Here is a 22,663-nt window from a genome sequence, read left to right on the forward strand (position 1 = left end):
TTGCCCCGATTAAAAGTTTGCACTGGATACAATTTATGCTGAACCTGGGCTGCCGTTTCTAACATCTTTAATTTTGAATATACAATTATTAGTAGAGGCCCTTTGCCATTATTTAGAAATGCTACCAATAATTTTATATTTAATTCCACCATTCAACTGTTTCTGTATGTGTACCATATTAAAATTGCATATTTTGCATTGAATCATGTTGAATCGCACTGCATCGCAATAAGGAATGAATCATATCGTATCACGAGTCATTACTTAATATATATCTTTAATGCATTGAATCGTTGGGAATGCATTGAGATGTGTCACATCGGCCTCAGTGATGGAGACGCACATCCCTAATACACACAGCCCATATTATAAATCATCCAAAGATATGTTTATTTGGTATCTTATTTAAGCAGCACTACTTCCTGACGCATTTGCCGTCTAACCAAAACTGTACAAAACCAAAAATGGGAGCCAATACACATTAACTGAGCATCTTAAATAAAGCTCATCTTTTGAGATTTAAAAAAAAAAAAAAAAATACAAAAATTCAATAAAAATGATCTCATTAACAAAGGCTATGCCTTAATTTAATGCTAATTTCCCACTTAAACATTTTCATTGCATTACAGCATAATTAACCCTTAGCTGGCACACTCCCAAAGACAGACCATAAAATGAATCTAGTTATTCCTGAAGTCCCAAGTTCAAGTATAGCCACGTGTTTGTGGATGGCAGTGTGATTTAAAAGTTCATTTTTCTCCATGATATGAAAAGCTGAAATGTTAAATTTTAGACATTTCGTATGCAGACAATAATACTGGGTAATTAAATGGGAAGCCATCCAGTTATTAATAAAACAGGAAAGCAGCCCATTTGCTGCCCGTTCATAAAAAAATATATACAAACCGAATATAGAGAAACAGAACAGCCGGCGTGTTTTCAGCTGACAAACATGAATAAACGTGGGGGGTGGGGGTGGGGGGGGGATCTTGCAAGAACAAATTAATGCAAAACATTTTCCGTGTATGCTGGCCGCTTGTGGCAACACGAAAATCCATCTCTGACTAAGCACCTACAGGCTACCTTCCTCCACAAGCACAGCTCGCAGATAAAATTAAGTATACCTTCATTTATTATATCATAGCTCTTTTAAAAACTTGTACCCATTCATTGTACAGTATACATTTGGTACTTTGTTTCAGTTCATATCTGCATATTCGCTATATTGCCACCAAGTCAGCCAACCCTTTCCATAAGCAAGAATGCTGCAGCAGCCGAGGAACCGGACGACGTTCAACGGAATCTATCGATACCAAATACTACGTCCCGTATGAAGCTTGGCATAGATATAAAACACCTGGTAAAATTCTCATGGAAAGAATATGGTTTCACTTAAACCACCTGCAGTCTTACTAAGATAATCCTGCAATAAAGAGAATGACCTACAGACTGTAACCCACATCACCGCTACCCTGATGTCTCCCCAACTCCAAAGCAGGTTTAAAGTACATCACCGTGTGGAAAACAAACCACTCTGGGGACATTCACACGTGCCGAAAGAAGCAAGTTGTGACAGGAAGATAAGGTGCTCTGGGAATATTTCATACACTGAAGACAGTTTAAAAAAATAAGTTAATTCACCCACTAGAGGGGGGAAAAGAGCTGAGTAACTCCATAATTGCACAGTACATATTTCCCAAAGTCCCCAAACAGTTGCTGATGTATTGGTCAAACCACTGTGCTCTGCAGGTGGTGAAGTGACAGTTCATTATTTTCAATGCATCTAACACTAATAATACCCACATCATTCGTATTTCCAGAGGCCTCTGTGAGGCACTGCCTGGATTATGCTCCGCTCTGACTCCTCATAGAGGAGTGCTGACTCTGTAGCTCCACCTGCAGGCCATCCGTCACATCACAGGCACTTGAAAAACAGGAGATGCTCCCTCTGGTGTCGAGTCACAGGCACTGCAGGCCCGCTCCTCCACAGCACAGGGGAAAAAGGCAGCCAGTCCTGGAATGCATATCGGTAAGGCAAGAAATCCAAAACCCAGTGCCCTGTTTCCCTTGCACCATCTCACATGGGCGCCTCGTTCGTCTCCGTGGGCTCTGGACCGGCCCGTATTTGTGCAGGATTCGCCGAGCTGTGGTAATAGGCCAGGAAGGGTCGCTCCGACGCGCATGTGCGCATGGCCTGGTAGGTGTGCTGCAGCAGTTGCGGAAAGCGGGAGGTGAAGTAGGAAACAAAGTCATCGGGAATGGAGCCCAGAGTCTCCTGTACGTCCTCAGGCAGCTCCCTGTAGTGATGCTTCTGTTTTTTCGGGAGGGGAGGGGAGGGGAGGGGGGTGATTGGTTATGTTTTGCTTTTGCATGTTACCTATCAACACACATTTCAGACACCGCAGTTTTATTTTAATGAAATGGTCACCGAAATAAACACCACAGTCTCCGTCTCTGGTGGCTTTCTCTGCACACTTGTTGCGCTGAGGAAAAAAAAAAAGCACTCAAGAAAGACCAACTTGCCTTATTCCTCATGGCACGGAGAAGATCCCTGGCGGATCCCCCCTTATATGACCGGAACTTCCTCAGATCTGCCAGGAGACGAGTGTTGGAATTTGAAGTGGGGAGGGACAGTTACACATCAACATCGATATTCATGTCCTGCACGTGCACACACACACACACGCAGGTACACGCACACACGCGCGCGCACGCAGGTACACGCACGCACGCACACACGCACGCACGCACACACGCACGCACGCACACACACCTGTCTGCAGAGGCACAGTAATGTGTTCCCTCCAGTCTCCCTTCACCACCGCCCTGCCCCCCCTCTCCAGCTGCCGCACGATTGGCCCATCTAGCGGTTCTTTCTCTATCCTGTCGCTGACATCCTGCGGTGGAGAAAAGCAGAGTGCAGACATTGAGGCTTGAGCACGTGTGACGTGTGTGTGTGTGTGTGTCTGTAGGCACCTGAGCCAGCCTGTGGGGGGAGGGGCGGCTGACCTGGAAAAACTGCAGCTGCTTTTCCAGGCTCCAGAAGAACGGGTGCTTGAGCACGCTGTCCGCCAACGGCCTTCGCTGAGGCTCCATGCTCAGCATCTGCAGGATCAGGTCTGCAGCGACTATGTCATCTGTACAGGACACGCAACAGCCTACAGCTCAGTCTACAGCCCCTCTGTTCACCATATTTCTACCCACCATAAATAAATAACTCCATAACATACAAACACATTAACCATCCATCCATTTTTCTATAACCTGTTTGTCCTAAGCTGGGTCGCAGGGGTCCAGACCCCATCCCAGAAGCTAGGGTGGGGTGCCAACCCTCATTAACTATAATACCAAATTCACTCTTAAATCCAGTTAACTTCTTGAAAGCACTTTGCAAAGAAACTCTCCCCCAGGTCACTGACCGTGTCTGTCCGGCTGGAGGCTGTCCAGGCTGCAGGCCCCCGCCAGGATGTTGGCTTGCCGCTGCAGTGACTTGCCGAAGGGGTGACTGCCTTCCGACACGGCGTAGTAAAACACGCAGCCCGCCGAGAAGATGTCAACCGCACACGTCTGTGGGGGGGGGGGGAACAGCGGCGGCCTGACTGTGAGCACGCCTGGCGACGTGCCGGACCAAGCGGACAGCAATCCAGCACGCGCCGCCATTGGTACTCACGGGATTGGCCGTGCTGTCCTCGCTGAGGACCTCCGGGGCGATCCAGCCCTCGGTACCGGGCACCCCCGACCTCCTGCTGAAGCTGTGTCTGCCCACAGCCAGCTTCTTACACAGGCCGAAGTCGGAAATCATGGCCCTGACCCGGCCGTGTGCGTTGGGCATGGACACCAGGATGTTGTGGGGTTTCAGGTCCCTGTGCACTGGAAGGGGGCGGGGTCAAGACACCAGTGAGACTGGGGGTGCAGTTTCACACAGACCATGTGCTCATGTACCTGACCAAATTGCTTTCAGGAACAGCTGCAAGCATGGAACACTTCAGCGCAGAGATGGCCAGTCTTATCCAGAAAAGGCCACTGTGTATGAAGGTTTTCACTGCAAATTAGATTACTAATTAAAGGACTGATTGGCCGAACAGTCCTCACACCTGGGTTTGAACAGCTGGCCTAAAGGTTGCCCCAGAAACCTGCATACACGCTGGGCCTTTGCGGATAAGACTGTTGGGAGTTATGGAAGTCAGCGGAGAGCAAGGTGATCAAACAGGAACATGAGGGCCAAACGTGCTACAAACTAGCCGCCCGTCCAGCACTTACCGATGCTCAGCGAGTGGAGATGCGCCAGGCCGGACATGGTCTGCTGCAGCAGTGACACCGGCTCCAGGCCGTGCCGGTCGAAGTCCTTCTGCTCGACGTACTGAAGGGGGGCAAACAGGAGAGAGCATGCGGTGATCTATGATCTGATCACGGTCAGCTTTGCTGGTGATGGGGAGATGTTCACTTCAGACATATCCTGGGGCGTTTAAGACCGAGGACGGGGGCTGAGATTTATGGCCAGACCAGGAGGCCGAGGCGACCCGTCTGGTACCAGGGGAAAGGCAACTGGAACCGGTAAGTCAGAGAACAGGGAGTCTCAGTGGGTCTCCCAGAGGGCGGGTGGGCGGACGGTCCGCACACCTCCTGCAGCGTGGCGGCGCACAGCTCGATGGCGATGTAGTGGAACTGCCGCTCCTTCTCGGTGCAGAAGTAGCGGATGACGTTGGGGTGCTCGTCCGACTCGCGCAGAAGCTGAACCTCGCGGTCGGCGAAGCTGAAGCATTCCGGAAGGATCCTCTTCACTGCCACCGGCCGGTCATCAAACTTACCCCTGTGCAGCGGGGAACGTGATAAACGCCATTTAGCCGGTATTCTCTACTCAAACTTTGCACGAGATTTCAGACCTGGCTAACCTGGCCCGGTTAAACAACTATGCCAGCAGAACAACACTAGTTAAAGTTCCACCAACAAACTACTGATGATGCATCTCCCGTCAGACACTTCTGTGTTCATCTGAGCCTGATCAAACATGCAGAGAAAAGTTCATCATTGCTCTGACTTACTTGTACACAATAGTTCCCTCAGCTCCATGTCCCAGCACATTTTTAGGGTTGAAGGTAATGTTTCCGACCCGGATGCAGTTTGAATCTTCATCTGAAGAGATGAAACAAAAATAGTTTATCCTAAGGACAATTCTGTCCAGAGCGACTTATTAACTAAAAAAGCTTGGGGTCTGTTAGCATCCCTGCTGTAGCCAGGACTATGGGCCTTGCATAACAGCCAAATGGGATTCAATCCCATGACCTTCTGGATACAGACACAGACCCCTAACCTGCTGACGTACACACCATCCCGATAAACCGGGGCCTGGTACCGCCCTAGGCAATGAAGATGAACTGATAATCATGGTACCTCCTTCCTCATGCTCGTTGGCCGAGCCACTGATCTCTGACACCGACAGGTTGGAGTGGTTGGAGGCCCGGGGGGTGAGGCTCGGACTGCTTTGGTTGGAGCCCTCGGCCCGTGCTCTCGCCGCGTCCAGGAAGTCCCCGTCCAGGGGCATGTCGGAGGGCGGCTGAAAAACCAACTGCTGCTTCTGGATGAGTTCCAACTTCTCCTCCATCTGCCTCTGGAACTGCTGATGTTGCAGCTGCTGCTGTTTATGTACGGTCTGGGGGGGGGGAGGGGAGGAAGCGCCGCAAAAGCAGCTCAGGTCAGGGTTTTATTCATTTCCCCAGTTCATATATATTTTAATCTACAGAGAGAAACTGGAGTGATATACTGCCACCTGGTGGTCTGTTCACGTAACAGCAGCAAAGACTGCTTGGTACCCAAGTTAAGGTTACAGCCCGTACCTTTGGGTACGTGATGACGAAGGCCAGCCAGCCAGCCAAGAGGAAGGTGCTGAAGATGATGGTGGCCATGTCCTTGAGCATGCTGTCCACGGGGGCCTCCACCCGCACCTGCTTGGAGGGCTTCTCCTGGATGGAGGTGGCCGATGATTGAGCCGCATCGTCGCCCATATTGCTTTCGTTCACCTTCTGCCAAGAGGGGGCCATGCAGATGTATTAGAGACTTGGCTATTTCATACATGTATCTCTTTTCTCATAGACGGAGTGAGTCTGTATACTCATGTTACACGTGTCTGTGTACTGGTCATGTGACTTGAGTTTAAAGTGTTATTCTGAGACACGGACATGGAAAAATAACTAACAAGGAATCGCTGACAGCTTCAGATATTAAAACACCAATTTATAACTTAAAGGTACTCGTCTAAATAAAGTTATCAACGTACAGCTCTGGAAAAAATTAAGAGACCACTGTATTTAAGAATCAGCATTTCTAAATCCTGGTTTAATCCTGGTTCTGCTGGCAGAAGCCTACACTGAACTGAACCTAACATGCTGCTTCCAGGCTTGAAGACAGCAGCACACAAGGACAAAGTGAGGCAGGAGACACTGGCAATGACCAAAAACCAGCCAGGTGGAGGGCAGCAGCGACCTTCTAATGCCATAGATGAACGTCAACTCATCCAATAGTGCATCATGAATCAGAGGATGACCTCAAGTGAGAATGTGTAACATTAAGCGGTTTGATGTGCATTGCCAGGACAATTCATAGCAGGCTCCTAGAAGCAGGACTGAAGACCCATAAAGCAAGAAGCCATAAAGCAAACTCTTCATCAATGAGAAGCCGGGAAGAACCAGGCTGGAGTTTGCAAATAAAATGTATATTTTACACATACCCATAAATTGAGCAATGAGAGAGACTAAAAAATTTACTGTGGTCTCTTAATTTTTCCCAGAGCTGTATAAAAGAACAGGGCTAGAAACAACCCAAACAATTTTTGTTTTTAGTTATTTTTATTAGTAGTATTTTTGCCTTTCCAGTTAATCAAAATGCAGGAATAAAATTCATCAATTGTAAGCATAAAAAAAAAGATTTAATCTCCCATAAATAAGGCCACACCCAGTCCTGCTCACTCTATCTATTACCCCCTCCTTACAAAAAGCCGAGTGACGCACGAGGCCCTGCAGACCGCCAGGTGGTCTGTGGTACGGAGGCCACAGACACCCAGCCCTTGAATATCAAAGACGCCCATTCATCTCTGGTACTGGTAATGACGCCAGCGCCCTCCCCGCAGGGGGCCGGGCAGCTGTCCCCCCCCCATTTCACGTTTCAGCCCTACCTCCCCCCCCTCCCGGGCGTGGGCGGTCCACAATGTCAGGCCCTGACTGATCTCTGACAGCAGCTTTAAGACCTACAGCAGACCCTCCTCCGATCTCCAACCTTGCTGCGGCCACCTTACCAAACATGCCGGACTTTGTATTCATCTGCTTGTGTTGTACTGCAAGCTGCCTCAACCCGGCCTTATCTACCTATGAGTGCCTTGTACCTTCTCTTTACCTCCATCACGGTATGAACGGGCCTTTTGATGGCCACCGTTTTCCCCGACAAATACGGTACCACCATCTAATAGGACTAGACCACAAAGCCACTATAATATAAAAGGACTTTGATGATATATATATATATATATATATATACACACACTCAGCAAAAAAAGAAACGTCCCTTTTTCAGGACTGTGTATTTCAACAATAATGTTGTAAAAATCCAAATAACTTTACAGATCTTCATTGTAAAGGGTTTAAACAATGTTTTCCATGCATGTTCAATTAACCATAATCAATTAATTAACATGCACATCCGAATATCACACCTACGTGACAGGTACAGGATGGCCACAACAACTGCCTGAGTCACACCAGGAACACACAAGCCCTCAGTCCAGCCTCTCTCAGCCTATTGCGGACAGTCTGAGCACTGATGGAGGGATTGTGTGTTCCTGGTGTGACTCGGGCAGTTGTTGTGGCCATCCTGTACCTGTCACGCAGGTGTGATATTCGGATGTACCGATCCTGTGCAGGTGTTGTTACACGTGGTCTTCCACTGCGAGGATGATCAGCTGTCCTTCCTGTCTCCCTGTAGCGCTGTCTTAGGCGTCTCACAGTGCGGACATGGCAATTTATTGCCCTAGCCACATCAGCAGTCCTCATGCCTCCCTGCAGCATGCCTAATGCACGTTCACGCAGATGAGCAGGGACCCTGGGCATCTTTCTTTGGGTGTTTTTCACAGTCGGTAGACAAGTCTCTTTAGTGTCCTGCGTTTTTAGAACTGTGACCTTAAATGCCTACTTTCTGTAAGCTGTTAAGGTCTTAACGACCATTCCACAGGTGCATGTTAATTATGGTTATGATTATGGTTAATTGAACATGCATGGAAAACATTGTTTAAACCCTTTACAATGAAGATCTGTAAAGTTATTTGGATTTTTACAACATTATTGTTGAAATACACAGTCCTGAAAAAGGGACGTTTCTTTTTTTTCTGAGTATATATGTAAAAAAAAAATGATTTTATGCTGCATGCTAATCACCTCCTCGATCGGCTCCTCCGTGCTTGGAGGGATGACGTTGCCTGGCTGCCGTGGGAAGCTCCCAGGGAACCTTTCCAGAATCTTCTTGTGAGCGTTCGGGGGGGTCTCGTGGTGACCTAAGAAAACAATACAGGGGAGAACGCGGTCCAGCATACTGTAGTCCCTCAAACACCCCACTAAATCATTAGCACGTCTTGTGGTCTCCCACCAGCAGGAGGAGGAAGAGCACACATACCGATAAGAAGCAGGTAGTTGCTCATGAAATTGAAGCGACTGCGCTGCTTCAGGCCGTCGGTGAGCTTGACGTCAATGCTGGGGGTGATGACACACTCTTTGTCATCCTGGATGGTGAATTCTGACTGGCTGGGGCCCTCGAGCAGAGGAAAGGTGCTACCACGAGGCTAACAATGCAGAAAACTTGCGGTTACTGTTCTTTTTTTGGTTTTTGGGCAGGCTTAGCGGAGGTCCCCTCCCCGTCTTGACTTCGGTTTGAAGTAGACGTGGAATATAGCAAAAACTGTACTAAACCATCAATCCCCTCCACCCACCTGTGTGGCCCAACACATCCACAAATGTTTTAGCTGCTGCATCAACAAAGGTTACAGAACTAGTGAATAAGGTTTTCTATTCAAGATGACTGTAGATCCTTCACATCATCCTCATGGTCCATAAACCCTCCTTAACGCAATGGCAAGGAAAGAGCAAGTGAAGTAAGGCTAGTGAAATCACTTCACCTCTTGCAGACTAACCTAAAAGTTGTATGGTGTGCCAAACAGTTATTTTATGCAAGGCCAGACAAAACACAAAAGTCACTTGTTTTTTTTAATACCTTGGATTATGGGTGTGCTTTTAGTGTGTCACTTACCACAACAGTGACACCATCGTGCACCAAGGATGGGGACGCGTATAAGCTGGTGGAGTACTTTCCCACGTAAAGCGTGGACCTGGAGGAGGGATAAAAACAAACAAACAAATAATGTGTAAATGCAACTGCTTAGAGACAGAGTTTTCCTTTAAAAAACAGCCCAGAAAACACAATTCAGGGGCTGGTTGCACGAAACACCTTCAAGTCAAGATTTTCCTTAAAGTCCAAGTTTAGATTTCATTAGAATTAAGTCGGTTGCACAAAATACCCTTAAGTCTTCCTTAAAATGTTCACTTATGTATTTAAGTTTTTCCCCTTATCTTTGTGTTATACTTAAGAAATCCCATAAAGGTCCCTTAACGGCTGCACAAAAGACCTTAACAACCAAAGTAAGGGTGGGGTGGGGGGGGGGGGGGGTGACATAAGGTACCTCTGACTGTATCTTAACCGCGAGATGGACGAGTTTATGGCGATAAATGAAGAAAATGACCGCATCCTGAGAGGAGAGTCCTGCGACTGGGAGTACCCAATGAATACAAGTATTGACGAGCAATCAACTTTCCCTGACCGACATTCAATTCATAGTTTTATTTATTTGGCCCGTGACGTTTATTATTCATTATCAAATCTGGCTAGCAGATCGATCTTTCAATTTCACAGAATAGAAAACGATGTAACGTTACCCCACTAATAAGTGCTGGCAAGTTTCACTCTGGGCATCGGCAATATTAGACAGAAGTACATCGGTTACGGAATGAATTTTCCCATACAGAAATATGGAGACACGAGCAAAAATGCATTTAATGTAACTGAGATACAACAATAATTTTATCTGCTCATCACTAATGCTCTTTCCCCAGTACTTCCCTGTATCTTCCAAGTTTGGTTGCCGATAAGCACCAGCACTTTCAGCAAAGTTTAATGTTATATGCTCCACTCAGTTGTTCTTAGTCAAGTGAAAAGTTCCTACTTGCAGCGAACACAATACAGCAAGGGGAACAGCCTACATTTTCAGCAGATAAGGATGCAGTGGGGGCAAAATCCGGCTTTTTAATTTTTATTTGTGTTCGTCAGACAAATAATACATTTATTTTGTCGGTCCCTCGCTTAGCTAAGGAGAAATTAACCCTTAAATATCATACTTAAGGGGAAAACTTAACGTGTTTTGTGCAACCGGCCCCAGATCTCCAGGGAAATCCCGGAGGAATAATAGCAGTGAGCCAAGGAACTGACTTCACTAACAAAAAAAACGAGAGCCGTTATGAAAAACAAGTAACTCTGCTGTGTTCAAGTGACGCAATAATAAATAATAATAATAATAATAATAAGGCTGCAAACTTAAACTATCATTGATATTGCAGCAACTCATCTGAACTTGACTGGAAAGTATCTTTGACCGTCATTATACACAAGCTTCCCTTTAAGTCACGCGCTCCCGCTAATGCTAACGGGCTGTAAACGGCGCGTCGAGCTGACGGTAACGGAGACGGAGACGGAGGCGGAGGCACGTACATCAGCTTGTTCTTGGGCTTCTTCTCCTCGGGGAAAGGGTACTTCCACTGGGTGATGCGGCCCACCTCCCCGGACATGAAGGTGAGGTACCGCAGCGTCTCCACGGCGAAGTTGGTATGCGGCACCTTGCGCAGGCCCTCCCGCTGCCAGATGTACATGGCCACCACGGGCGAGTTGTAGTTCTGCACCCAGTGCACGTCGCCCGACTCGCTGTCCACGGTCACCACCAGGCCGTCGCCGTTGGATACAAAGTGGGCCAGCTCTGCTGGGCGGGTGGGAGAGAGCGGGGCCGTGTTACAGACCTCACCCAGAATTCCCTGTCCCCACCCCTCTGTGGGCAGAGCCAGCCCTATGCCAGGCCCTTACTGTATTTGTTGTCGTCGTCGGGCAGCGTGGAGGCGTAATCGGAGTAGGTGGCGTTCCAGCGCAGCTCCCGGCTCTTGGTGTCGTACATCGTGATGGTGTATTCTGGGGGGGAGGAGGGACAACAATGCCATGGAAACAGACACTAAACATCTGAACAGGTCATCCCATTCTCTCCGCATCCGTCCCCACTCGTAACACTGTACGAGTCCATGTCAAATTTCAGCCCTGATCTAATCGATATGGTGTGGTGAATATGCAGCCCTGCAGACAGCTTTGCTCAGGTACTTTTGCGACATGACCCTTAGAAAGCGGGAAATGAAAGCGTGGAAACACAAAATGAACCAAAGACGGTTGGGGTGTCACGGGGTCAGAAATGGAGCGACAGGGAATGGTCCCCAGGGGGCGGGTACCTGTACGACCCAGGTAGAGCAACGAGGAAGAGGGGCAGAGCATCTCAGCAAAGGAGGATGTCAGTGTCTGCTGCTTCTCCCCAGTCAGCGGGTCCACCACGTACCACAGGTCCTGCTTCTTACCTGGAGAGAGACCAACACGGTACATTCTCACAGACTCTCCCATTGTGCCTCCCAGTCATGCAGATCGATCACATTTAACAGATTTGCTTTGCATTCATGCTACTTCGCACGTGTTACTCCTGTCACGTGGCATTCATGGAATTCACACACCTGAAAGCACAGGCCACGCGCTGAGGAAACCCCGAAAAGGATTCCGGTAATATAAAGATTGCATGTTATGCAGGAGCAATTATCACATCGCAAGGACTGCAATACACAGCTGGGTCGAGATTAGGCTTGGATGGCATCTAATTTTTCATAATGTTCAAACACTAAATAGTAAGCAGTGTTATTTTGCAATACAGATCCAGTGTTTGTAAATCCTGGTGATAAGATTCACGGTGGGGGGAGGGGGGGTCCTAATGACAGATCATCAGTAAGTTTGGCTAAAACATTTTTACTCTGTCAGAGAGAACAAAACTTAATTTTAAATGGCTGTTCCTTTCCAGGATTATCTAGCATGTTAAAAGAAAAAAAAAGAAAAAAATCAGTGTAAAAATTACCACTGCTCCTTTTGCACAAGCTCTGCATGGGCTCTTTGAGCCAATCATATTTATTTTCATTACTCTGGTGTGTTGGAGAGAAATTTAACAAAATTGACTCAGGAGAAGAAATGTAAACAAAAAATGGTCCCTAAAAGATTAGCCTTCCACTGTATGGAAATACTTCTGGTCCATCGCACACCCTACCTATGAGTTTTGTTTGCTGAGGGCATTACATGCCCCAGAAGTTTGCTCTGGCAAGTTGATTAACACAACACACAGTTCACCACACTACACAATGCTCTATCCAATGTGGATACACCAGTATTGCACAAGGTACACTAATGAGAGGCCATCTGCATGGCATTATGGGGAGAGAAGCCAGGCAAAGCTGGAGGTGGGATCTGCTAACCTTAAACAAACAGCCGGGCTGCGGGAGGGCAAGGCAGGAGCCCCAAACATACTGCTCAACTGCTGTACTTCAGACCAGTTACAACTGGCACTGCCCAGGGATGAACATCCCAAGCGCTAACCACAGGCTCCCTGGCAAGCTGTCGCTCGCTCACATCAGGCCCCAGTGCATACACAGCGTTCCTAAGCGTGTGGCCATCCACCAAGGGTGTGTTTCAGCATCAAGAACGCAACGATTGTACTTGTGCTCTTGGCAAGAACATTCTTGCCAAATTGCCGCCTAAGAATGAACTCGGGACACAATGAATCATGGCATTGTTCTCGATAGCAAGGATGCAACTGATGCATCCTTGATATTTGGGGCAGGGCAAGACAGACATCTGGGGATTTTTACTGCCCTCTCTACTTCTGTTTGTGAGTATTGGGACAGTACAATGGACGACAACATCGAATGGGTATACAGGAACACAAGAATGGTCAAGTATGCATACTGATGATGGCAAGTCACAGAAAAGCACAGAAGCAAGGGCCCACAGTAGGAAAATGTGACCTTGATTAGGACTGATATCTGGCCTGAAGGTTGTCCAGGACCAAAAAATTATAACAGCATGTTTGCGTAGTCATGACAACAATAAAGCCAATTAAGCAATGCTACATTATACAAAATTTGCATTACATATGCAAGAAATACCATTAAGTACACAAATCCAGCCATGCTCCCCTCTCCCACCACAAAAAGGTGGGGCTACTCATCTTTAATTTCCAGACACATGCCTTTGAAAATCTATGCCTACCAGGTATGAAAGCAATCCAGTACTTAAATATTTTTTATTTTTTTTTTAATTACACATAGATCAAGGTGAATCACAATCGCTAAGCATAAAAGAACCTATGAGCAGCAAATGTCACAGACAATCCCTTTCAGAGACACTTGAATTATTAAATAAATCATCAAAACAAAAAGCAGGCAAGTAAAGATTTGGGTTCTTTTTCATTCTCAGCAAACTGGGGGTTTTGGTCCATCGTACATTTGAAGCTCAGAGTAGTAGAACAAGGTCAGAACCATGACTGAAGAGTCCAGAAATTGTACATAAGCCACTGCCACGGAGCCTTCAGCAGCTTCATCTCTGCTTGGTCCTCCTGTGCTTATGTCATCATTACCATCATGCACTGGGACAGCATCAGACTGCTCGCGCTTGGCCTTACCCATGTAGAGGACCCCGTCAGAGCTGCGACAGGGTGACGCCTGAACAAGCTCGGGGATTGTGAAGGGCAGTTTCTGTAAGGAGTAGGAGGCAGGGTGACAAATTAGTTCCAGGAAATTCTGGGTACTGACCTTGACTGTGCAGACGTCAGTAAGCCATCTGTTACAGTACAGTTCATTTGGAAAATTAATGAGCATTTACAATCTATTTTGTAACCATACAGCAGTATTTCAACAACTGTGAACCAGATTAATTTCCTTTACTATATGCTATGCAAAACAGGATGAGGTTTGGCACAGGACACAGGCTGCTGGTATCCATAATGACCAGTGGCGGCCAGTGTCAGGATAAGCTGGCTGGTGTCCTCTCACCGTCAGTCCCTCGCTGTTTTTCCCCCCCAGGGAGTATAGGCTGCCATCATTCGGATCGGGCAGAAACGCGGGCCTGTACCGAAAAGAGAGGCGACATGCCGCTCGTCAGCTACCCGCCCTTTTATTTTCGTTTCAGCACAATGCTCGATGTCGACGTTTACGTAAAAGTATATCGCAAGCATACATCGGGCCTTTGGCACAGGATACTGACACAGACGACACGGATTGTGTGAAAAGGGAAATGGCCAAAAAAAAAGCAAAAAACTGAGCCACGTGAGAAAGAGCGAGTAGAGCAAGGAGGCCACTTACTCTGTGACGTGTGTGGGCACCTGAAGCACAGGATCTGAAAGGGGTGGGAGACAAACATTAGCTTTTCACTTTCGGCTCTGGCATGGAAGGCATACAGAATGCAAAAGACTGCAGCATTGAGTTTTGTTTTTTTTTTTATCATCTACCACTTCCCTTGACTACCCTGCCAGTCCTCTACTTTATCATCATCCCCTGCCAATACCACGTCTCATCTCAACTCAGGGTGTCTCCCTGCAGTCTGAGACCGACACGTATCACTTGGCTTAAAAACCCATTTCCGAACAATGGACCATCACCCCATATCTCCTTTCTCTTCTTCCAATGCCTGGGGGTAAACAGAACAATGGTGGGACCTATTATTTTTTTAAGGATAATTCCCTGGACTCCTATCAGCTTGGCTTTAGAACTTGACATTCCATTGAAATCAACCCAGCCTCAGTTGCACAAGCCCTGCCTCTCTGCCAGGACAATGTCTGCCCGTCACTTTGGTGCAAACCCTGGCCCACCGGCAGATGCCCCTTATCTTCTATTTCACTGGCAGTGGCATAAACTGGGCTTCCTCCCCTCTTACTGAAGGGAGATGATCCCCTGGATCAGAGGGAGACTCCTCACAGGGAGACTCCTCACAGGGAGACTCCTCACAGGGAGACTCCTCACAGGGAGACTCCTCACAGGGAGACTCCTCACAGGGAGACTCCTCACAGGGAGACTCCTCACAGGGAGACTCCTCACAGGGAGACTCCCAAGATCCCACTGATGCTCCCAATGACACTACAGTTGCTTCAGTGTATGATTTTTTTTGATCACTTTAACACTAGATAACCTACCTAAACAAGTAACAATACATACAATTTGTCATTTCATTGTCATTCAACTTTAATAAAAATTAAGAAAAACCAACAACAGTACAATGATCACAGCACTTTTTAATATATATTATTTTTAATATAGCAACTCTCACCCAAATAACAGGTTGTGCAACAGATCGATTGGTAACGATCAGACACATTTGAGTAACTGCCAGGCTGGACACACCAAATGACGATGGCGTGCGCTACTTGTATGGAGAACCTGTTTGAGGTGGTACAATGGGTGAAAGGAAAACATGTGCTTTGTGTACAGAACGAGCCTGGCTGGTGGGGCGGGTTCAGCTCACCAGCGGCATCCTGTCTGGTACATGAATGGTACAGGAGAACAGAGATGCCATAAGGGTTAATATTGAAGTCTCATTTCTGGCACGACTGACTGCAAACAGTGGGATCTGTTTTAGGGCTGGGCCTGGTATCTCGCTCGTGTTTTTTTCATGCCAGTAATGTCAGAGCCCCAACCTGCAGCTGGCTTCCCAGAAAACTGTAGAATCTAGCTAAGGACTGAAGATCACTAGGAAAGCTCACAAAACCTAAATTAAAAGGTAAGACGACAAAACACGAGGCCCATAAAACACAGCAGTTGACTCCTTATGCCTTATTGTTAATGATCTATGGGGGCTACAGCAGTGATAAAGAAGTCTGCAGTTACAGGCCTCATTTGCAAGCAGTCATCAGGGAAGAATGTTCTGGAAACCGTACGATTCTGACTGAAGCACTGCGGTAGGAGGCGATGACACAGTCAGTAATTGCATGGCTTGTGAACGTGAGGGATGCGATGGTTTCCCAGAGCTAAATGGCGGCTTTCCGTCAGAGTGCTCAGCTACAGTGGGGGGTGGCATCAGCTTGCTGGTTCTGAGCTGAGAGCACGTTAAAGGCAGTTTGAACTAACACCCCAGATCCCAGCTTCAGGTCTGCTTCCCTATACAGTATCTACAGCTGAGACATATCCAATTTACAAGTGGACCAAGGTCTATACCTTGAGGGACCACACCTCTACAAAAGGGATCCAGAGGCTATGATGAATCACTACAAACTGAGACAACTGAACTACAGCTGCATTTTAAAACAGGACCTCATAACTCAACTGCAAAACAGCGAAAGAGCCACAGTCAAAATAACTAATGCTAAAGATTACTTCACAAGGTCATTCTGTTAGCAAATGCTATTGGCCTGATCGGGATATCTTAATGAAAGTGAATGTTATCACTGCCCCTTCATATCAAACAATAAGGACTAATTTGCACTACTACTTTCATTTGCCGTCTTTGTACTGCTCTCTTGGTTCATTATGAATCTTGGATGGTAGCTCTCCATGAGCAGGTTTGGGCAGCCCTGCCTTAAGCTGTTCTCCAACTGGCTGTCATTAACATCCAATGACAAGTTGGTAGATCAGTATTTTCCTATGGAGATGCATTAGTGACCTCAGTTTCAGAATACAGCACAATTTGTGCAAATATATTTCATACACACCCAGAAACAGCCGTTGAATATAGGCATAAGCAGCTAATGTAAATAAAACAGATTTTAGACCAGGTAACATTGGGCAGACAGGGTAGCGGGAGACTACAGATGTTCCATAAGGACCCTCTGGAGTAGCCCAAGGAGCCAGGTCATCCAGGATCCAATAGCGATGCCCCCTGTACCTTCTTTTAGGGTCCATTTGATGGAGCCTGAGCTCTTGCTGACAGCATGTAGGTTCCCTTCCAGCGTGGATACAAACAGGAGGTTTTCAGACAGGGACACAGTATTTGCCCAGCATGGAACCTGCGAGGCAAACACACATCTTAAAATGCAGATTCATGTCAGGAAGCCGTCTGATTGCTGCTGATAGACACGGAAAAACAGTACTGTTGCCACGGTGACAAGAACACTAATGGCACATTAGCTCATGTAACTGCGCGCATTGTAACATCATGAGCTAACTATAGTGCTTATTCGTGCATGGTTTTCAAATAGCTAAAATAAATCAATTAACAGGACACACAAAATTCAGTCACCCAAAATAACGTTAAAAAGTGAATCATGTAGAAAAATCCCTCTAAGTTATGTTTTTAGTTTGATACTCTAAAAACAATTCTCTTGGGGTGAGGCGTCTTCTGTGAATTTCACATTCGGAAAGCATGCAGAACACCACTGCTGACCCTAGGAGCTCATCCAGGTGACACTCAGTAACCCAACAGGATGCTTTTTGGGGGAGAACCACGAGGCACTCTCACAAGTGCACGCACGCACAAACGCGCACACTGCACCGAATAACATCCCGATTCTGCGGGGAGTTCATGAAAGTAGTGCAGGCATGTAAGCATGCGGCCCCAGTGTGACCTCATACACACCGAGAGCGCCATGAGGGTCCGCCGTGCTGCTGGTGAGCGAGATGCTAAGACCAGCAGCTACTTCAGGCCACATCACACAGCTTGGGAGCAAAAAAAAATACAAAATCAAAATAAAAAAATAAATCAAACAGGATCACCAGCTTCATATGCAATACTGGTAGACAGAAAAGAAGCACGTGATTTAGAGCACCTTCTCCATGTGCTTCTCCATGAGCTACGGAAATTCACACGGATCTCCAAGCCCGGACTCCATCAGCTAAACCTGTCTGCTTTACTGCATTTCTCATGGATGACACAGTACCTTCCTTAAGAGGAATGTGACAGAAACACAAACCATTAAGAACTGAGAACATTCAAGAACATGGACATGCTCCAGTAGTATCTGGATGACAACAATTTTCTGTTTATAATTAAGCAGTGCACAGCAGTTTTAATGACGTATTTGACATAGTGGTTTTAATGAGGTATTTGACATAGTGCATAAACCTGTTCAGGAAATACTGTAGGCAAAGGTATAAGACGCCAGGTGGGAAAAGATAAAGGCCAACAAAAGACCTGTTTATTAGGTCACAAGTCCTAATAGCTACAAATACAGTAAATGGCTCCTTCCGTTCTTTTGCACTAAATGTTAAGCAGCGGAACTCAAAGTCTCCTCCTAAACACAGCCCCCCCCCTTCATCCAGGGTGTACGCTGTACCAACACATCCCTGTTTTTTGCAAGGCCCCACCCCTGATGTCCAAGCAAACAGCAAGCAGAAATGTTACTCTTGTTTGCACTCCAGTAATCTTATGCACACATACACCTGGCGGGAGGGTGGGGGGTCCATGTCATTAGCCTGCACCTGCAATCGTTCCCATCATACTGCAGGTGTGTGTGGAGGGCAGGATATGGACATGGGGGGGGGGGGGGGGTGGCCTGGTGAAACACCCATCCGCTGGCGCGAAGACACACGAACCAACTTTCCCAACTTCCGACTGGATCCACGCTCACGGCTGCGATGTTGTAATGTGCTTTCCAGACACAGCCAAAGCCATCGCATAACTGTTACACAATGAACAGGAACACGCCGAAAAAACGAATGCGGTCACCTGTGGGTCACATTTGGGGCAGGACAGCTAGATCCAAGCTGGGACATGACTAGGGAGCATGTGGCAATGTGTTTACAAGCACTTTGCAGAATTACAGCGTGTTAAAATGTTTGTATACTGTTTTGGAAGAAGTGATCACTGACCCCATTGGTCAATGGCCAACCGATGAATAGAAAATTCACTAGTTCCAAAATCACGTTCACAGAATTACACTTTCAGTTCCACAAAAAAAAAAAAAAAACAACCCAGAAACTCAGAACTAGACAAATTATAAAAAGATTTAGAGAACAAATGCAGTATGTTCCCTTTTCAAGTGAACTTAAAAATTTAAGTTATAAGCGAGACCCAAGGCATGACAAAATTAACCGAAAACAGCAGTGGTTGAGTTTCTAGAGAACCACATGGAGATTCATCAACAAATGGTGTTTCTCTGGTACTGGGGACTGTTCTCTTATATTACCGAAACTCAGCTGCAGAAACAACCTGGCCAACAGAAAACCTAAGCGAAACAAGACAAGGCCATATTACATTCAGCCAGCCCAGTATCAGGCTTCTAAATGGGACACTTACCTTCTCCCATACTCCCATCATCACCACCATTAAGGTTATTGTTCCGAAAGAATCTTAAAATATTGCATTTATATTCTGAAAGAAAATGCAATATTAACTGTAATGAACAATTTGATCTTCAACGGATAGTACTGTTAGTAATTAATATTACTATGCTTTACTACTCAAATATTTTACTTTGGTATCCAAATCTAACACCTGTGTGTGCACGGAACAAAGAGTTTAAGCTTGCACAGCATTTGTTAAGAAATTTCATCTTAAAAACAGGATGCAACCACTACCTTCCTTTAGATACCACAGATTAAAAAAAGCAGGATGTTTATTAAGATGCACTTTATAGTCGACAAGTTCCCAAGAAAGCCTGCCTCACACCTTTCAGAGAAACGCTGCGTAATCCAGAGGTACCTGTAATTGATTCAGGCTCACGCCGCTTTTTCGGAAGGCAAAACTAGACCCCCGTCACATCGGAAACATCCCAGGTAATGAAATGCAAAAGGACAAACCGGGCAGCTGAAGCCTGTGCTTTAATCGTGATCGGAAAATGCACCAGTGTATGCCTTAAGCACAGCAGGGTTTGGTCTGCACAAGGGCTGAAAGTGAGCCGATGCTACACAGCCAACAGCTAGGTCTTTCTATTGGGGTTGAGCTGGAATTAGGACGCTGACCTCCGCTGGTACTGGGCTCACACTGCACCGCTGCTCCCTCTGCACCTGAAGATAGCTCATACTGTTACGCCTGCAGCCCTTATCCCTCGCATGTCTATTGCGACTGTGGTTCGGTCCTCGGCCACAAAATTTATCAACTAAAGAATTGACACAGAAGGCTTCCAGAAGTGAACAAATTTAGAATTTTTTTCTGGTGAACCAAACCTATGAGAGACAGCACAAGGTACAAGTCAGGGGTACACTGCAATCAGGATACCCCGTGGAAAGCCAAACACACTATGGGCTATTTATACACATAAAAACACGGCATAGCTTTGGACTGTGGGAGGAAACCTACAGAACATGCAGGGGGGATTCAAACCCTCACGCTGGAAGGTGTAAGGCACACTCAGGCATAGAAACATAAATGATTAATGTAGAAATACACACAATGCAATAGTTACTTTGGCTGCTCAAGGGTTGCGAATTGGGTGCAGAAGCCTGCATGGTCCTCAACACCGAAAACGTTAATTTTGACCTTCCTGCCCCATTACAAAAAGCTGCAACACAAAATGAGAATAACTGATCAATGCCTTTGTTTTCCCTGATCAATTATTACAGCCATTTCACTGTCACGTTGTCGTGTAGGCATGCAGCATGACTAAAAGTTGAAGGACGAACACCGTCTTCACACCCATATGTGTTTGTTTTTCCTCTCCACGGTCAGGGCGTCCTTACACCGCTGATACTCTGGTGCGCGGCACTTTGCCCCCATCGCCGATAATTACAGATTCCGCATTTTCTGGGTCAGCATAACACACGTGCAGGAGCGTAGGGTTGTGACTGATGCTGCTGCTGCATGGATTCATACATTGTAATAACACATACGAATGGACACACATGGCCTCCTCTGAGCCAGCCCCAGCCACATATGCGATCTATCCGCGACTGCAGACAGCTGGCTCACTAACACTGAGTCCCCATCGCCTAGACGCATCTTGGTTTCTCAATAATGAAACGAGATACGGATTTAGCTACAAATAGCAATGACTTTTTTTTGCAAGTACGGGATGTGTACACACATTTACCCACATGTCAAACGTTACTCTCATGACTTATTTGAAAAGACAGCATGCCAAGGCGAAATAGTCTCAACGCTGCCTTCACGCTAGTAAATAAGACGAAGCCATTAAAAATGTCCGGGCATAACCATAACACGACTGACACCTCGGCTTGCAGGCGCGTGGCTGCCTGACAGGGGGATTCTTCTAATCGCCGGCTGAGGTTAAATCGGGCAACACATGGAATTACTACTACGCAGGACCTCCCCAGCTACGGTTTACTCGGTTTTTATTATTAAAGCCCGTACACTGGTTACTCCACATACAGCATTCGTGAAGTTAATCGTGCCAGTTACTGTAACTGGCGACCATAAATGTTTTTTCACGGAAAAACGGCAGAGCAGATCAGCGCAGTCCTTACCATCTGGAGCGGGTTCAGCAACGTGAGAAGACACCAGGCGAGGGCCCAGCTGGGGAGCCTCCCGGCCATCTCCGGCGACCTAACAGCGCGGACAGCGCGGCGGCTCAGCTTCCCATAGACCGAAACGTAAAATGACGAAAAAGAGAAACGTTCAAAGAGTCCTCGAAGGCTGCGATATCATGGGCAGAAACATTGGTAATGGCACACCGGGCACCGCCAACTCCTCCATTAATCTCCGTGAGGCTCCTTCCTGTGTGTTCAAGACGCATGCGCACGGCTGCTAGGAGAGTCGCCGACAAAAAAAAAAACAATTAAAGGCAAACTGTTGGCTGGAATGCAATATTTGGTTATATCCGTTTGCTCGTTTATTTTTCATATACTTACGTCATTGCGACGTATATTTATTAGAGACAAGTAGCGGGAGAGTAATGTTTCATGTGAATTTTCAGTGTTTTCCCAACCAGATTACCCATATTTTTCGGAATTATCGTTGATAATAACCCCTTAGGAGTTTCTAAACTTATTCGACTGAAATTGAACTCGGCACAATATTTTTAAATCACTGCCTCCATTAAGAAAGAAGCGAGGCAAAGTGCCAGCACAAGAACAACATTGCTATAATAACATCCAATGGCTCATACAATGATGAACATTTTTGTTGCATTATCGTGGTTGTTGTTTTAGTTGTTATTGTTGTTCGAAAACCCACGGAACACATGACTGACAGTAAAACAAGGTCCAATGAAAAGGGGTGGAACCAGAAAAAGCTGTTAGAACCGGCCTGGACAATTATTTTCCTTGTAGGGCCAAAATTGAGTCGGCTGGGACCATTTTTAATGATTTTTTTCATACCCCCATGAACTGCAATAATAGACTCGGTAGATTGAACAGTACATTTATTATTAATTCAAAGAAAGACTTATGGATAAAAATCACTTCATCTTCATTTACTTGAACACAAAACCCATTTATTCCATTTTAATGATTGTGTAGGCCAGTAAAAATAGCTCTGTGGGCCAGATATTACCCACGGGCCAGCTGTTGCCCAGGTCTGGGTTGGAAGATGGATAAAATGGCATGTCACATGACCACTTTGAATGTTTCACAGTTATAACCCAGGTGTCCAAACATCGGACATCTGACCATTTTGAACAGATGGGGTC

The 22,663-nt window shown here is 46.5% G+C and overlaps 1 protein-coding gene across 2 annotated transcripts; it reads right to left on the minus strand.

Moving 5' to 3' along the window:
• Window positions 1–260: 260 nt before the first annotated feature.
• Window positions 261–21,781, minus strand: ern1 (endoplasmic reticulum to nucleus signaling 1). 2 transcript variants are annotated; one of them, XM_023820068.2, is made up of 22 exons: window positions 21,501–21,781; window positions 17,026–17,146; window positions 14,514–14,547; window positions 14,205–14,277; window positions 13,835–13,907; window positions 11,574–11,696; window positions 11,164–11,265; window positions 10,798–11,059; window positions 9,286–9,364; window positions 8,656–8,821; window positions 8,421–8,536; window positions 5,835–6,020; window positions 5,392–5,650; window positions 5,043–5,133; window positions 4,621–4,810; window positions 4,261–4,360; window positions 3,671–3,870; window positions 3,420–3,567; window positions 3,010–3,137; window positions 2,774–2,897; window positions 2,524–2,591; window positions 261–2,311 (listed from the first exon to the last, which is right to left on the minus strand). In XM_023820068.2, the coding sequence occupies exons 1-22, from the start codon at window positions 21,567–21,569 to the stop codon at window positions 2,078–2,080; spliced, it is 2,946 nt and encodes a 981-aa protein (XP_023675836.1). In that variant the 5' UTR covers window positions 21,570–21,781; the 3' UTR covers window positions 261–2,077. The 2 variants fall into 2 exon arrangements, with proteins under 2 accessions (XP_023675836.1, XP_023675828.1); XM_023820060.2 differs by having other exon boundaries at window positions 10,798–11,062.
• Window positions 21,782–22,663: the final 882 nt, after the last annotated feature.

Source organism: Paramormyrops kingsleyae, chromosome 5, assembly GCF_048594095.1.
Source record: "Paramormyrops kingsleyae isolate MSU_618 chromosome 5, PKINGS_0.4, whole genome shotgun sequence".
NCBI lineage: Eukaryota > Metazoa > Chordata > Actinopteri > Osteoglossiformes > Mormyridae > Paramormyrops > Paramormyrops kingsleyae.

Bases quoted from the DNA above. Each gene is read 5' to 3' on its own strand.
- ern1 (XM_023820060.2), bottom strand. From the start codon at position 21,569: ATGGCCGGGAGGCTCCCCAGCTGGGCCCTCGCCTGGTGTCTTCTCACG. The intron at 9,365-10,797 runs GTACGTGCCTCC...TCCCTCCTCCAG, and splicing joins AAGCCCAAGAACAAGCTGAT to GTCCACGCTTTACGTGGGAA. The intron at 2,898-3,009 runs GTCAGCCGCCCC...TCTCCACCGCAG, and splicing joins AGCAGCTGCAGTTTTTCCAG to GATGTCAGCGACAGGATAGA.